Source organism: Mustela erminea, chromosome 2 (assembly GCF_009829155.1).
Source record: "Mustela erminea isolate mMusErm1 chromosome 2, mMusErm1.Pri, whole genome shotgun sequence".
Taxonomy (NCBI): Eukaryota; Metazoa; Chordata; class Mammalia; order Carnivora; family Mustelidae; genus Mustela; species Mustela erminea.
The window spans coordinates 42639454-42657516 of record NC_045615.1 but is presented as its reverse complement, the minus strand read 5'-3'; the positions used below and the strand labels follow the sequence as shown (position 1 = coordinate 42657516).

Below are 18063 nucleotides of genomic sequence, written 5' to 3'. Positions count from 1 at the left end.
TTATGTATGTGTATGTATATTGTGTTATTATGTTATACGTATGTTTTTTCTTCTGTTTGTTTTCTTTATATGTTTTTTGGTATGTTAATTTATGTCTTGGTTCTAAAGAAAAATTATTGTAAGATTAAGAACTGCAGAAGGATATGATCTGCCATGTGAGGTTTTATGTAATGATTATTCTTATAAATACAGATTTGGGGATGGTTTCAGCATTGAGGAGCAACCCTGTCTACACTCCCCCATCCTTTCCCTGTTACAAATAGTCTACTAATTTAGAGACCAAATCTCCCTCTCTAGTCCCTTACCCCCACCCACCTTACTTGTATGTCTTGTCTTGATTTAAAGTTTATGAAAATAGTCATGTTACTCAAATGCATCCAGAAATGAAGCCTATTAAAACTTATATGCAGTCTGTTTTTTGGTGAACGCTTATAGAATCTATACATTTGATATGAAGTTACATTAACCATCATCTAAAAGTATCTTAAATTTTTGCAGCTGTAGAATTATATTAGACTTCTCATAATTCAGTTTTTACATTTAAAACCAATTTAGACTCATCTATAAGGAAGGAAAATTATAGCTCATGAGAACCATTGGCCTAAGTATATATTCTTAACTCAGCATTTATTTTATTTTTTTTTTTTTAAGATTTTATTTATTTATTTGACAGAGAGAGGTCACAGTAGACAGAGAGGCAGGCAGAGAGAGGGAGGGAAGCAGGCTCCCTGCTGAGCAGAGATCCCGATGTGGGACTCGATCCCAGGATCCTGAGATCATGACCTGAGCCGAAGGCAGCGGCTTAACCCACTGAGCCACCCAGGCGCCCCTAACTCAGCATTTAAATCTCAAAACTACAACAAAATTAATCTGTCTTGTCTTTTCTTTTTTAGCTTTTCAGACAAACTGTTCAGTGGAAAGGGCTTACATTTTCAGCCATCAGTTCTAGATTTTGGAATTCAGTAAGTATCTTTTCTTTATAATTCTTAATAACTTGTTTTATTTACATTTTTTGTTTTCAGGATATCATTTATATATACTTAAATATATTAATATATTTAAAATGTATTTATATATAGCACATTTATATATCTATAAATAAAATGTTAAATACATTTTAAGTATATTAGTAATATGAGGGATATTGATCCTAGGACTTGTTCAGAGGAATATTTTTGTGAAAGGGAGAATGTAAGATTGTTTTAGCCATTTCTTTTTCTTTTTTTAAGATTTTATTTATTCATTTGACAGAGATCACAAGTAGGCAAAGAGGCAGGCAGAGAGAGAAAAGGGAAGCAGGCTCCCTGCTTGCTGAGCCGAGAGCCTGACACGGGGCTCCATCCCAGGACTCTGAGATAATGACCTGAGCCGGAGGCAGAGGCTTAACCCACTGAGCCACCTAGGCGCCCCGATTTCTTCAGTTTTTAATAAATACTCCTTAAAATGTGATTGGAATTTAATAAGAAGTGGTTGAAATTTAATAAGAAGTCAATATTAAGTGACTGGAATTTAATAAGTCAATATTGTTTTTCTGTAACAAATCAAGTTATTTTATAGTGAAAAATACTATAAATATTGATGGTTTTGGAATTCTCTGCCTTAGATCCATTTGCTTGTTTTTACTGCTTGTTATGCTTTGTTATGCACAGTGCAGACATTAGTTGCTCCATTCAAGATTTTGAAACACAGTGGGAAAGACAGCATATAAGCTGCAGTTACTTACTCATCCTAAGTACAATGATGCCCTCATTACGTTCAGAACCCTGAAGATGAAGGGACCGTGACTTGATTGTTGGTTGAGGGACGAATCTGGGAACTTGGAGAAGTTAGGAGAAGGGCGATGGTGAGCAGAAGGGAGAACTGAAGGACTCTTGTAGGCTGTAATGCTTACAGTGGTTGAAGTTGGAAACCTCTGGTATTCAACACCTTGGATGTAGTATGTCTTGGCTTTGAGGAGATACTGTGCCACGTTCCTAGAGTTTCAAGTATGGAAGTAAAAGTGTTTAGGTGTCAGAGCCCCACTTGCTTCAGCAGCCTGGAACATTCATTTCATGAAGAGCTGTTTTGAGTTACAAGAAGAGTTAGTGAGTGAAGGAGGCATGGTGCTGGGAGAGCACCTGGGACGCCCTCCTTGACTCCCCTGGACGGCCTTCTTGCCCTTTCCTTCTGGTCAGCAAAAGGTTAGAGCCGTAAAGGAGAAGGAATGTTAAACGTAGAATTAAGTACCGTGTTGAGCTTTTAATGGTGATTCTGTAAAGGGAAGAAGAGAGGAAAGTGGGAAGGGTGCTGGCTATCTTTACAATATTCTAGGTGTCTGCCTCTTTGTGTTTGAATTTGCACATTTTTACTGTTCAGTAAAGAAGTGTTCAAAGCTGAATTTATGAAAAAACTTCACTGGTTTGAGATTCTGAGAGATCGCTTTACTTAGGTGAAAAGTCTTTATGGTAAGCGGGAATTTTAATGCAGGACCTACTTTTACAAATACATACATTGTCTATTATATACAAATACAGCATTAATACCTACAAATACAACATTGTTTATTACATTGTATGTTAACTAACAAATTTAAATAAAGATATGGAAGAGAAAAAAGAAAAAAATATTACAGTCTGGTAGATATTGTAAAATGAATAGTAGTAAGTACAGTTAGATGAAGGTAACAACTCCAGTTGATGGGATGCTGGCTGTGATATATTTCCTCTTCAGTAAGATAAAAGTCCTGAGAAGAGTGCACATGGATGGATGGATGTCTTGGCTACAAATGTTAACTGGCTGTTTGCATCCCTTTCTGGCCCTGATAACTGGAAGTGGGTTGAAAAGCAAATGTTTTAAATGTTTTATTTACAAAGGTTATCACACTTTAGCCTTGTCTCACCTTTGGATGATTCAGTTTTGTTTGTGTAGTACTTTGTAGTTCTCAAAGTACAGTTGTATCTCTTGTCAGCTGAGTCTTCTATCAATCCTAGAAGGATAGTGGAATACTGGGGGGGCAGGCATTATCTGAGAGAGAGAGAGAGGCAGAGAGTTGTGTGTGTGTCATTTTCAAATTGTACTTGAGCATGAACTGCAGATGCTCATGAATTTGGTGCATTTCACTAGAAGTGACAGAATAAGTCTTCTCCAGCACATACCTTTTTTTTTTTTTTTTTTTTTTTGGTGAGCTCTAGGATATGATTATGGGAATGAATTATTTTTTCTAAAGTTTTTTAAAAATCTCGGTAAGAACAAATGGTAACCTAAATTAGAATGCTTCTTTATTTTTTTTTTTTTTGAGATTTTATTTATTTATTTGAAAAAGAGAGAACATGAGTGGGGTGAGGGGCAAAGGAAGAAGCCGGCTGCCCACTGAGCAGAGAGCCCAGTGTGGGACTCAGTCAGGTCCTGGGATCATGACCTGAGCTGAAGGCAGATGCTTAACCGACTGAGACGCCCAGGCACCCCAGAACACTTCTAAAATTAGTTAAATTCTTCCTTACTTTTTACATATGGTCTATTTTATAGGCATTAGATTCAATCTTCAGCCAGAGAGTTCTCCTCCTGATTTCTTCACTGCCTTTGTTCAGCTTTTGCTATTGTTTATTTCAAAGTTGACCTTGGGCAAACCCCACCCCTTTTCATCACTGCTGTTTCCCTCTGGGATGAAGAATCAGGATCTTGTTACTCACCTGCGTTCTGCCCACTTCTTAGGGTTTATTGTAAGGGTTAATATTCCGCTGGTCCGGAGATTAAAAGTGCTAATCATTCATAAGAGATTTTAATCATTCTTTTGTAGTATTAAATTAGTAGAGTATCTTCCAGTTGTCACTAGTGACTGAAATTCTTATCCTCATAACACTTTTAAAAATAGAATTAAAAATAGAATAAAAATAGCACAGTGGTAACTAGGTCTGCGCTAGGTCTGGTGAGGTTTCTAGTGGATGCAGTCATGGGGCTCTGTAGAATTACAGTTTGGGGTCTGATTTTCTAAAATGTTTTTGTTTGGGCAATATCTGTATTTTTTTAAACTAAACATCTTGTATTCCAAAGATACAAAGCTTTGAGGATAAGTAGTAATAACTTTGCTGATTGAGCCTTGTATTACGTAAAACCTTAAATGATGAAGTCTTTATTTAACTCAGTGAAGGGAGAAGGCAAATGTGAGCCCAGTACACCCAAAGCAGAGCTCTCAGAGGTGACCCCTTATGGTAATATAAAAAATTTTAGTTGTATTAGATAAGAACATTAAAAAAATAATAATAATAAAAAGTTTAAAAATCAAGAATCACATTAGTGTGTATTTTATTTATAACTGGATATAAAGGACTTATTTTTTAAAATACACATTGGTTGTATTAAATTTTCAGTAGAGACTTGTGATTAAAAGTAGGAAGTGTGGGTACCTGAGTGGCTCAGTCGGTTAAACATCCGACTCTTAATATCGGCCTCGGGTCTTGATCTGAGGGTCATGAATTCCAGCCCCACACTAGCCTCTGTCCTGGGCATGAAGCTTACTTAAGAGAAAAAAAGGAAGAGGAATATGAAGGATTTGATGGCGGGATATGGTAGTTTGGAAATCCCATTGTCCATAAGACAACATGTACTTCATTTTCTCTAAAACACACAGTTCTTGGTATCAGAGAAATCAGAATAAAATCAGAGAAATACAAGTATAATGTAGATGAATTTTTAACATAGAATATAGTTTTATTTCTAGGCCATGTTAAGGAGAGCCGTATATTTGGGTCTCTGCTTCTGAGGAGGGCATTACATCTGGAGAAGGGGCTTCAGTGAAATGTATGTGGCTCTCTGTGTATGACCATGTGACCTAACTGGTAGGAATCTGAGGGGAAGGATTCCAGGGACCATGGCAGGGAGGCGGGCCCAGGTGGGCCAGTGATAGCTCCATTCCTCTGCAGTTCCTTTGCTCTCTTTGCAGCGGATGGAAAAGAGGAGGGAGGGAAAAATCAACATGAGCATCCTCATCAGTGAGGGTGTTTGCTGGAAAGCAGATATCCTTACCTTAGAACGTGAATATTTTGAAATTATGTCTGAAACTTCTCTGTGTGTCTGTCTGTGGAGGGAGGAGCCAGAGCTTTCATCAGAATTTTCTAGAAGACTCATGATTCAAACGGATAAGAGCAAGCACTGGAAAGTGCTGCTGAGTTTGGTTCTCAGAAGAATGGTCTTTAGCAACAGTTAAGTTTTTCCTTTCATGAGACAGGATAAAGTCTCTTTGTAAGTAGAAATCCATTCCCCGCAAAAGCCTTTTTAAACTATCACTCAGAGAAGAAACTCTCAAAAAACCTGGGTTTTTCTATGAGTACAGCTTCTTATCCAAACCTGTTTTCCTTTGAATTAGAGCCCCATTAGGCGAGTACCTAGTTCCTACTCTGTATTTGCAAGCATGTAACGGCCTCTGCAGGTCGAATTCTTCAACACCAAAGTCAGAGAGGTGTTACCATTGGTTGGCATAAGTGTCTCATAAAAGAAAGGATTCTTTTAAAAGGCTTTGGCTTGTGAATTAAATGTTTTATTAATAGCCGGATTTAATCACTGCTGCTTTTAGCTTTAATGAACACCAACAGCTTTCTGGGTTGAAAGCATATACATGGTGCGGGGGTGGAGCGGTGGGTGGATGGCCCTGTTTACGACCACACAGTCCATTGGTTTTTTTTCTCCTTGTTCCCCTCCTAGGTTCCTGGGTCACCCTGCAGCAAAGATTCTCTATGCTTATAACCCTAGTAGGGATAGGGAGGTCGTGGTGAATTCAGTGTTTACAGCTGCTAGACATTTTCATGTGCCTCCTGTTCATTGCAGGGTAAGTGTTGATATACTCTTGGAAACTATGCTGTGGGAGGCTGCCAGGCTTTCTTGCTTTCTTTGGCCTGCATTTTTGACTTTCTGCTCCCTGTCTCCCCTTTTCCTGCTACCCCCACTCTTTCCTTCTGCGTGTTTGCTTTAGCGTTTATTTTTTCAGTTGTCCATAATTTTGGTGGCTCTTGATATCTCCATGGGGGAAAAAAAAGTTTAGAGTCTAAACAAGGTATAATGTTGTATATCTAATAGGACATTTTCATGGTTAAAGAAACTTAATATTATGGGTCTTGAAATGGCGACAACTGCTGAACCCTTTAGTAATCATTACAAGTTTTTAGAATTGTGATCTCTGCCTGGAGAACCTACTAGAACAGGACTCCTTTCTAAATATAGGAATAGGAAGGAGTGAATGGCTCCTTATAAAGTTAATAGGCAGCAGAGAGCTACCAATCCCTGTTCTTCCTCGTTGTTTAGATTTCAGTGGTCTTTAACGTTGAGTGAAGATCCCAGTTACTAGTAGGTTTTATTTGTTTATTTAGCTTACTTATGTCTACCCGATACATTTTTTTCCTTTTAAATATTGGACCGAGGAGATGGTGCAGTAGGGAGCCCGGTATTTTGTTTATGATAGTCCAGATACACGCAGCTCCTGACTTTCTTTAGGAATTGTCAAGTTTGTACATTGGTGGCTCCTTTTACTTAGGTGGAGTTAGAACTGTGTTTGGTAAAGGCCATTGAACACATGGGTGCAGAAGTGGAAGGAAAAGGAAGAAGGTGAGGGCATAGGATTCCCAATCTGAAGTGAAAGGACTTGGCAGCTGCCTTGTGGTCAGTCTGTGGTGTGTTCTTTGAGAACATTCTCTTCGATTGTTGGATTTTGATCCATTTGGTGATTCTCAGGGACTCATGATACTTCTGAATCAAGGGTACAGAATAGGCATCTGTTAAGGGGAAATTGTCAAAAAAGGAAATCTCTGAAAGACATTTTTTTACAGAGGTTCATTCCAAATGGCTAATTTGGTACCTTCCCTTCAGGTAATTCCAGCAATGGGGAAAACATCCTTCAGAATTATTTTCTTACCTACTGAAGAAGGAAGCATTGAAAGTTCTTTATTTATTAATACCTCCTCCTATGGAGTCCTTCCCTATCATGTAAGTAACTTTTCCCTCTCGTCCCTTGATTTGGTTGTTGATTTAACAGGGGGGTTGGGTATTTTATAAAAGACTTTTGTAAATGTTGCTGCCTGGTTTATGTCATTAGAATGAAAGATTGTTAATGATGTAAACTCACCAGCTTTCCCGCTTCTTCTACCTGCCATGCTATACACAGTTGGCTGTCTTGAGCCCAAAGCACAGAGCTGTAACTCTCACTATGGATCTTTGAAGGGCATTGGAACAAAACCAGGAAGTCTACCATATTATATTTTTATTATAAAATTTAGTGGGCTTTCAGAGCTCGGCCCTGACCTCATGCACAGTCCAGAGGGAGAAGCTATAAAGGCAGTCCCTAGTGCTTCTGCCTCCTTCCCTCCTGGGCTCGGGAATATTTCTGATCAGGGGATATGGATTTCATGTTTTGGGGGCACCAGTTCTCGGGGAGCTCACTATTCATATCAAGGCACCAGGGATGGAGGGGGAAGAGTTTTTTTGTTGTTGTTCAGGAAGTAGTTAGGAATATTTATCTTAAGTGGTCTCTGACATCTTTAATAGGATGTGACATCAAGCCAAGATCTATCATTTTTGTGGTTAGTTCTTACTGGTTTCCATTAAACACTTGGTTCCATATCAGAAAAATTGTTTATTTCTGCAAAGGTTTGCTACAGTGAGGAACATTCAGCTTAAATATAGCAACTTTTGTTGCTTTCTTTTGTAAACAAAAATACATGTAATAATTGGATTAATAGAGTCTTACAGGCCACAGTGGTGAATACAGATTTCCTTTCCAAAGGTATTTTAACATTATGGCAAATATGTTTCAAAATGAATAGGGGAGTAATTAACTTTTTTTTTTTTTGGAAGGTATCTGGAATTGGCACTCGAAGAGTCTCTACAGAAGGGTCTGCAAAGCAGCTACCAGACGCTTACTTTCTGCTTCCACAGGTCCAGAGCATTCGACTTTCACAGACACAGGTAATTTTAATAGATTTATTTTGAATTCTGGTATGCACTAAACTTTGTAGTCCTCTAAATTGAGGTATCTTTTGCTGCCCTTTTTATATAGGATTGTTAGAGATGTTAAACTCACCAGGTTGTAGAATTGGGATTTTACTATTTTTTGCTTTTTTGGAAAAAAACCCCCTGATATATATAGAAATAATATACATATGTGAAGTGTTGGTGGAATCTACGTACTTCTTGTGAAAGGCTGTATAATCTATGGTGTTGCTTTCCCATAGTTAGCTTAATCTTGTTTTTGATCATTTGAAATGTTTCCAGTTTCTCATTATTATTACCATTAGGCCATGTACAAGTTTTATAAGTTTCTTTATTTCCTTTTTGGCTTACTATTTCCTTGGGGTATGTTTTGTAAGGAGAGATTCCGTAGTTAAAGAGTATGAACCATTTTATAGAGCTTGTTAAATCTTGCCAGGTTGCTTTTCAGGAAGACAGAACCTCTGTGGTCACCAGTAATGGTATTTTTTTAGGAATGTCTTACTGTCTTCCCCTCTCCCTGCTTCCAGTCTTTCCTGAGTGGATCTCAGTGGAAAGAAATGTTGTCGATGTTTTAGAGTGTGTATCCAGTCGACCCTTGAACAGTGTAGGGGTTCTGGGGGCCCACCCTCTCTGCAGTTTAAAATCTGTGTGTAACTTTTGACTCCCTAGAAACTTAACTACTAATAGCAGACTGTTGACCAGAAGCCCCATAGATAACATAGTTGACTAACGTGTTTTCTGTGTTGTAGATCTCATATACTGTATTCTTAGAAAAAAGTAAGCTAGAGAAAATGTTATTAAAATCATAAGGGAAAATCCATTTACAGTACTGTACTCTATCAAAAAAGAATTTGCATATAAGTGGACCTATATAGTTCAACTTCTATTGTTCAAGGGTCAAGGGTAATGATAATTTAATGTTATTTCAATATGCATTTCATTAATAGGGTATAGAGTTTGATCACTTTTCCCCCTTGACTTATTTCCTGGTGACTACGGATAACTTCGGAAATGGAGAAAACTCTTGAACCAATGTAGGATCAACTTTTCCACCTTACCTACCCTTTTTTTCCTGATTAGTGAATAAAGAACATTGCTAAGAACTTTGTGTGGGTCACAGTAGTATCTGGGACTTTCCTTCATTCAGTAGTCTTCTTGAGCCTCTACTATGGGCATGCACTGTTTTAGCATTTCCATCTTCCTGGAGCTTCCATCCCAGTGGGAAGACAAGCAAAACTAATTTACCCGAATGGAATGTCTGGGAGATTTGTCATCATTTTGGATAATTCTTGGGGATTTTTATTATTATTATTAGTATTATTTTTTTTTTAAATTTTATTTTATTTTTTTAAAAGATTTTATTTATTTATTTGACAGTCAGATCACAAGTAGGCAGAGAGGCAGGCAGAGAGAGAGAGGGGAGGAAGCAGGCTCACTGCTGAGCAGAAAGCCCAGTGGGGGGCTCGATCCCAGGATCCAGAGATCATGACCTGAGCTGAAGGCAGAGGCTTTAACCACACTGACCCAGGCACACCTATTATTTTTATTTTTATAAAATTGAATAACACCCCTTCCTAGACTTTAAGGACAATTACTTAAGGTTTGCAAATTTGGATTTGGTTTAAATCCTAAAACCAGTGGGGATCTATTGAAAGGTTTCAAGCATAAGAATAGCATGATCTGACTTGCATTTTTTGTAGGGGTTGAAAGGCTGGAGTAAATGTGACTTGCATATGCTGATAGCGTAGGTTTTTCCTGCTGAACATTTTTAGCCTTATCTCAGGGCCCTCCTTCAGCAAAGGGGGCCCACTGCAAATGGCCAGGTTTCTCTGGTTACTGAGACAGGAAGCTTTGAATGCCAGCTTCTGTGTTAGTGGTAATAAAAGTATTGAAACAGAGACAGGTGTTCAGATATCTTAGTTAATAGGGGTTAATTGAAGGAAGACAAGGCGGTAAGTAATGGAGAGGGGCAATGACCCTGCTGGCCTCTGCACGAGATCTGCTGGAGACTTTGTTATGAAGAGAGCTTGCACGTCAGGCGCTGTACCTGGCAGACCTTGTCTGCTAGCTGTGATGCCCACTGCCCTTTCTTGGGTCCAGGCTGTCATCGTCTCTTTCCCAGGCAATTCTGATGGACCCGTAACAGACCTGCCAGTGTCTACTCTGGCCTTTTCAAAAGTCTCTGTCCCCCAAATGCAAATTGGACCACACGTGGGATGTGATAAAATGCACTACATTTAAGAGTTTGTAGCTAAAACTCAAATTTGGGGGGCTGATCTTTTGTTAGAAACCAGTATTTTGAAGATCTGAATATCAAAAAATATCTCTTAAAAGGCGACTATTTTAATCTTCTATTTTTACTGTGATTCAGAAAAAAGGAAACTATATTTTTCAAGGCTTACTATATCAAAAAAAATAAAAACAACAACAAACCCTACAACATTAGACTAAAGAAATCATTATGGCACTCCTCAGAAAAAATTCTGACTGTGATATTTCTGCATGGAAACAACATACATATATTTGTGTGTTGTGTTTTAAGTGGGCATAAAATTGCCAGCTAACCTTCCTCAGAAAGAAATGTCTTCATTTTGATATTCTCTCTGTCTCAAGTTTTCTTCATTCTGTTTTTTTGGTCGAGAACCCAACATCTGGGTAGTGGTTGAGTTCAGCTTCCTTCAAAAGGGGTTAGAGGGTCGTTTTATGAGAAGGTACTCATAAAATCACCTCTGGCTCAGTTTAGAGCTGGAAGGTAGATCTGCTAGAAGGCTGGGGAGTAAGAAGGCTTAGGCAGAAGTTAGGATGTCCTCAACTTTGCTTTCACTTACCTCCTTTGCTCCAGATGAAAAGAAATAACTTTATTGTGTCTAGGAATAAAATTTGAAGTTGAGAAAAAAAATACAGCTGCTTCATGTGAGAACATTGAATCCTAAGAGAACTGAAACTAAGGTGATAACAATCATTTAAAAGAATTCTCACTCAAACAATAAGAGGGCCAAATAACTTTTAGATTTCTTTGAGTAAAAGGTACAGCCTGCTATACGTTCTGGTTCATGTCACATCTGAGCCTAAATAGAGTTGGATTTCAGTTTAATTGCATATTTAAAAAAAAAAATTACCTGGCTCAAACATAGGTAACAGGAGACAAAGACATGCACACAAGGATTTACCCAAGGATTCCTGAATATAAAGTGTCTAGAAGGTGAAGGCTCCAAAATGAGCAGATGCTGCTTGATTCTGCCGAGCTATAGACTTGCTAATCAGGGAAGGAAAAACAGCAGGAGTATTTTGCAAAGCTAGGAGTGTTGTTCAGCAAATGCCCTTCTGGTGCTCTGTGGAGGAAATACAAATGAAACGGCATTTTTAACAGGACCATGAGCTATTGCTTCAAAACGTCAAAGAAATTTGAGTTGTCAACATCCTCAGTTGTCAGGAGGATCACGGAAGGCGTCAGCTGTTTTGCGGCTGCAAACCCAACACAGTTCCATGGTGAGAAATTAAGTTGAAAGTAATCAAGAGACAGCTGTGTACAGCTGCAGATCACTGTAACGTGTATGGCTTCACACACCTGATGCAGGTGCCTCCACTGTAACTCAGACATCGAGAAGCAGAATGAGGTTTTGGTCATGTGCCAGGATGGCTAGGAGCATGGAGAGCTCAGTACAAATAGTGACAGCTGTTCGTGCCTTTCCCTCACTTAGAACCTCAGCTCCGCAGGGCAGAGACCATTGCTCTACTGACCCCATCATAGGTGCTCAAATAACAGGCATCGGCATGACTGTGTGAAAGTCATTTTACACATCCAGGGATAAACAGGAAAATTCTTACCAAATAAGATTATGGAGTACAAAAATGTACATAGTTTCAAGGAGGCTTTAGGGAGATTGCTAGAAAAAAGCATATAAATATGTCATTAGTGGAGAGCTAGGGCTACACAGGGAGGCTTCTAGAACCTTTGGGTTAAATTGCATGATTATAAACCATTTTTCCCAGCATGCTGTGCATTACGTCTCCAGGACTTATTCCTTTTATAATCAGGAGTTTGTACATTTTCACCACTGTCACCCACTCTGCTCCCCCTGCATATCCCACCTCCGGCAATCTTGAATCTGTTGTCTCGTGAGTTCAGTTGTGTGCGTGTGTGTGCGCGCACGTGTGCGTGTGTGTGTGTGTGTGTGTGTGTGTGTGTGTGTGTGTGGTTTTTTTCCCCATAGAGTCCACATATAAGTGAGACCATATTTGTTTTTCTCTGTCTTATTTCACTTAGTATAATGCTCTCTGGGTCCACCCATGTTGTTGCAAATGGCAGGCTTTCCTTCTTTTTTGACTGAATAATATTGCATTGGATATACATATCACATTTTCTTATCCATTCATTCGTTGACAGACACTGAGATGGTTTCCCTGTCTTACCCATGATTAAAAAAAAAATGATCAGGTGGCTCAGTCGGTTAAGCATCCAACTCTTGATCTCGGCTCTGGTCTTGGTCTCACAATCATGAGTTCAAGCCCTGTGTGTTGGGCCCCACCCTGGGCATGGAGCCTACTTAAAAGAAAATGCTACAATGAACATGAAAGTGCAGATATTTTTCCCAGTTGGTGTTTTCATTTCCTTTGGATAAATACTCAGAAGTCGAATCGCTGGATCATAGGGTAGTTCTGTTTTCAGTATTTTAAAGAATGGTTGTATTCTTTCCATAGTGGCTGCCCCGTCTTACATTCCCACCAACCACCAAAGGTGCACTAGGGCTCCCTTTTCTCCGCATTCTTACAAACTGTGTATATGCGTATGAAGAAGTAAATGTTGATGGAAGACAGGGGAGCTCTTTCCACTGGGGATCTGCTATACTGAGTTTTTCAGATACAGGAGGTTGTCACGCCTCTTCTCTCACACTTCCTTAAAATTGCTTCCTGGGGTAACAACTAGAAATTTTATGGCATCACTCACATATCCTTGCCACTTGCTGCAGATCACCTTATGCGAATATACTGTGACGTCCATCAGTGTTACTCTCACCAAAACCATTGAAAGATTCAGGTAGCTGGGGCAACTGGGTGGCTCAGTTGATTAAATGTCCAGCTCTTGATTTCAGCTCAGGTCTCTTGGTCGTGAGTTCAAGCCCCACATTAGGCTCCATGCCCAGCATTTATTTATTTATTAATAAATTAACAAATAAGATTCAGATAGCTGTGACATAAGTTAAGTTTAGGGAATGCCACAAAATTATGGATTTATTTTAGGGATACAAGCTGGAGGAAAAATTAATTTCTTGTATGAGATCAAAAAGCCAATCTTATACCTCTGTGTGTTTCCAAGAAGCCTTGGATCTTTCCACTGAGCCACACTACCTTTTTTGGAAGCATTAAATGAGCGTCTGTAAAGCATACAGGACAGAGCTTAACCTCCAGAGTATAATTTTATTAAAGTACTCTGAAAAGGGCATTATTTGGTATTTTATCCTCCTTTTCTAAAAGAGCATATGTTTAGGAAAATTGGTCCAACTGTCCATTTTATTTAATCTTCTCTCTACTATTAGGGGGAAAACAAGTGTTCACATTTGTATTGTCATATAGATCATAATTGCTTCTGCCCTCTTTTTTTTTTTTTTTTTTTTGAAGATTTAATTTATTTTAGAGACAGCAAGACAGTGCAGTGGGGGAGGGGCAGAGGGATAGGGAGAGAGAATCTACCAGCGGACTTGCTGCTGAGCATGGAGCCTGATGTGGGGCTCAGTGCCATGACCCTGAGATCATGACTGAGCTGAAACCAAGAGTTGGGTGCTTAACTGAGAGTGCCACCTGGGGAACCCCTGTTTTGCCCTTCTAATATGAATATCCTAAGCTTAAGATACCAGTTTGTTTCTTGGAATAACAAAAAATGGGTCTATCTCATGGAATAAACTAGGGTGTCAGTGAACAATTATTACCTCATTTTTTTTGCAATATAGGCTTATTTTGGTCTTTTTTGTTTGTCTTTCACCTACTGGTTTCTGACTTTGGCATTTTTCCTGCTCAGTTGAATCAGATGAAATGGCTCGCTCACTTCTGGAAACAGATATGTGTGTGTGTGATTCGTCTTCTCTCTAGATTCTTACTGGCCTGGTGTGTTGTAGCGGCTGCCGAGTTCTGTGGAGAGGAGGGTGTATGTTTCTGTCAATCTGCTGCACATGTGTGTCTGCTCTTAGGAAGAAAGTAGAGGAACATGAGGACTTGAGATTGCTTTTAACTTTTTAAACCTTCTCATCTGGCCCTTCTTTTTCATTTCTTTTGTCCTTTATGAAATAAGGGTTCCTAGCAGGTGAGAAGTCACTGTTACAGTGGGTCCCAGTAAGAGTCTGAGGTCCCTTTCCTTTTGCTGTAGCCTTGTCATTATTTGGCCCTTGGCTTTTTCTGGTCAATCTCCACTCCAGTGCATGTGCCACACCGCTGCTCTAGCATTCTCCAAAGCAGTGTCACTCAGTGCTTCTCTGGGCTCTGTACTAGCTACTCCCAGAGCTTGGCGTAGGAGGCCCTTGCTTCCTCGGCAGCCCCAGATGTCCCCCCCTTTCCTGCTCCACGCTGGCCTCCAAAACTGCTCACTGTAAGAATATGCCATCCCTTCTTACATATACTGCCTTCCCTTCATAAGCTCTCACCCCCTGTAATTCTCACAGTCCTTCTTATTCCATCCTTTGAGACTCAGTTCGGTATCCCCCCCTCTGCAGGCTTCCCAGGGTCCCAGGTGAACCTGTGCTCCAGGCCCCGCGGTACTTTTTTTAGGCCCTTGCTTGAACATTTGGGGCCCTGGCCCTCTATCATTTCTCTCCCATGCTCTTCCATGAAGCTGGCTGGGACAGGGCCTCTTTCCTTTTCCTTTTTACAATCTCACCATCAGTGTAATGTTCAGTACACTGAGGGCCCCAGAGTTTGTTTGTTTTTTGTTTTTTAATTTATTTTTTATTTATTTTCAGCACAACAGTATTCATTATTTTTTCACCACACCCAGTGCTCCATGCAATCCGTGCCCTCTATAATACCCACCACCTGGTACCCCAACCTCCCACCACCCCCTTCCAAACCCTCAGATTGTTTTTCAGAGTCCATAGTCTCTCATGGTTCACCTCCCCTTCCAATTTCCCCCAACTCCCTTCTCCTCTCTATCTCCCCATGTCCTCCATGCTATTTGTTATGCTCCACAAATAAGTGAAACCATATGATAATTGACTCTCTCTGCTTGACTTATTTCACTCAGCATAATCTCTTCCAGTCCCGTCCAGGTTGCTACAAAAGTTGGGTATTCATCCTTTCTGATGGAGGCATAATACTCCATAGTGTATATGGACCACATCTTCCTTATCCATTCATCCGTTGAAGGTCATCTTGGTTCTTTCCACAGTTTGGCGACCGTGGCCATTACTGCTATAAACATGGCCCCAGAGTTTTTAATAGATAGGTGAGTCAGTGGGCGTCCGACTTGAGATCCCCAAATAGCGTATCTACCTGTAAGATTTGTATGACTTCACCTTTTCACCACATCAGCCACACTGACCTTCACCAGACTTATTCCCAGGGCAGGTGGTAATATTCTTATTTTAGAAATTGTAGAAGAGACTCAGAGTTTAAATTACTTGGTGGAGGCTGAGAGCTGAATAGGGATCCATAGCACAGCTCAGTCTGCTGTAGGATTTTCTCAGATGTGGGAAGCATCATGATGACTCTAATATCTGTGGAGTCTGTAATTCATGTTCCACAAAACACAAACAGCAAGTGAAATGTGGTTTTGGGCCACATTTTTGTAATGGTAATAAAACTGTAGAAACACCTTAAAGGCTCAACAGTAGAGGGAGGATTTGATGAGTTTGATTACATCAGTATGGCAGACTATTAAGTGATTCTTCCAAGTTATAATCATGGTGCTTAATCTGACAAGTGGATAGTAGAATAGAAGGTAGACTCTACTTGATGATTGTAACTGTAAGATAGAAGGTGAAATAGAATACATAAATAGAGTTTGTTAGGCTTGTGAAAAGTGAAAGTTTTTATTTTTTAATTTTTTTACAGTGCTATTTTGGTTCTAAACCACTGAGATTTGAGGAGTGTTTCTGTGGTTTATTTGAGCATAATTCAAAGAATATCTGAAACTGGCATTGTCTCAGAATCTGGCCTAGAGTCTCACTGTTGGAATTGGCTTGTCTCTGAGATTTACAAGGACTCAAGTTATTGTTATTAGGATCATTGTAAAATAATGTTTATTGCTAAAAATAAAATGGTAAGTCAAACTGGGAAACCCAGAGAAGTGTAGAAGTGAGAGGAAAGCCCATGGCATACAGTCTCACCAATTAAAGGGGTATGTGTGTCCTAACATGGTATCATATTACCAAATTATCTAAAAGTGAGATTGTTGTTACAAACAATTACAATGTAATCCTTAGATAAGGTGGGAGGGGACTAGAGGACTGAAAATTTAGAGGTTAGACCCAAGACCACGGTCATCCTTGGCAACGAGAACCAGGACCGATGTTTTATCATCTGCTCTCAGTGTGCTTTCTGAGTGTGCATGCCTGTGATAAGGGTTCCGCTTCCCCACCACAGTCTAGTGTTGCTGGACGGTGTGAAGGAGAGCTTGAGAGCTTCTTTCTGGGTGTGCAGTGTGATACCTAATGCGCTTCAGACCAGGAGTTCCTCGCCTTTTCAGATGGACACAGCCCTCACTTTTGGAGTGGTGATGTCAGGCCCTTGTGCCTGCCTGGGACAGGTGTTGGGCAAGTGTTGCTTGGAGCCCCATGCCTGCCAGGCTGGGGGAGGGTGCCCCAGGGTGCTTTCCTGCTTCTCGCCTTACAGATGCTGATCCCTGTTAATTAAGTGTGGCAATCTGAAAGGGAATCTAAAATCACTATGGGGAGGGGACCAAGGGAAAGTCTTTTTAATCACAATTCCACAAAAGAGAAGGGGGCACATTTCTCACTAAGTTGCAAGAGTCTGATCCTGGATTTTGAGATGGAAGATTGAGAACTGGGAAATGTAACCTCTCTAGTGGCCCTGTTTTCTTGATGGGCTTCCATTATTAGTTAAATGGAAGAAACAGATTTTCTGAATGTGATAGCTGAGAATGCCTACAAATCTGTGTGTCATCAATACTGTATTTAGTACTGTTTCTTTGTGTGATAAAAGTTATTTGATTTTTTTTAACATAATATGATACAGTGTTAGTCTCTGGAAAAGTATTACTATGTGTTAGATAAATGCCATTACTTAGTTTTTGTCTGTATACTTGCCTCTGAATATGGCTTTTATTTTGTTTTTATTTTTTGGAAATAGAATCTTTATAAGGGATGTGTGCATTTTTAAAGTTGATACTGGACATTAAGAGGACAAAAGAATACTAATATATCAATAATGAATACAGTGCTATAGAAATAGTACACATAGGGAGCAAGTGAGGAGCATTTGCATGCATGAAAATGGCTTTTAAAAGCAAGGGAATTGGGGGGGAAACGCAAGGAATTGCTTAATTTTATACCTTTTCCTCTTTTTCGTCTCATCCCAATGAGGATGATTCTAGGGGATGGGACTGTGGGAAGTGGAGAATAGGGGGCCGGTGAGTGGAAGGAAGGGGAGGGAAAGACTGGAGGGAGAAATGCCTAGGTGTGTGGGGGTGGGTGTCTCTTCCTTCTGTTCGACAGAGCAGGGAGTGCCTCCCCTCCGTCTTCTCCCTGTCGCTTCTCTAAAATCTCTGCTGTCTTGGCAGGAGCGAACAGTGTTCTTGGAGAGCAGTTACCTGGTCAATTCTTTAACTCGGCGCTTACCTTGTTTCTTTTCTCCCTCCCAGGAGAATTGGCTGGCTCCTTACGGAAAACCCCGAGAGATCCCTAGCATAATAAATACAGTATTCAGAAGTTTCTGTTTTTAAATGTGTATTTTCCTTCGCCAAGATTATAAGCTCCTCAAGAGCAGGAATCCTGTCTTAGCCAGTATTTGTTTTCTGATTACCTAGCACAGTCTGGCCATATAACACACAGTGAATAAGTGACCTTCAAAGGAAAAAACTATCATTTCAGCTATTTATGAACTTAAGAGAAAAGAATCTTTTTTGACTTCTTTCAAACATTCATTATGTTAGAATATTCTAGA

At 39.8% G+C, this 18063-nt stretch overlaps 1 protein-coding gene across 9 annotated transcripts in view; it reads left to right on the top strand.

Annotated features, from left to right (window-relative positions):
- Positions 1-18063, top strand: part of TMEM131L (transmembrane 131 like) — a 159352-nt gene that overhangs the window by 80726 nt on the left and 60563 nt on the right. For 8 of the 9 annotated variants that reach the window (XM_032332746.1, XM_032332747.1, XM_032332745.1 and 5 more), the window contains exons 4-7: positions 894-962; positions 5677-5800; positions 6835-6951; positions 7819-7929. In XM_032332746.1, the coding sequence (XP_032188637.1) occupies positions 894-962; positions 5677-5800; positions 6835-6951; positions 7819-7929 (421 nt within the window). The remainder of the gene's footprint in view (positions 1-893; positions 963-5676; positions 5801-6834; positions 6952-7818; positions 7930-18063) is intronic. The other variant, XM_032332750.1, reaches the window with a different exon arrangement.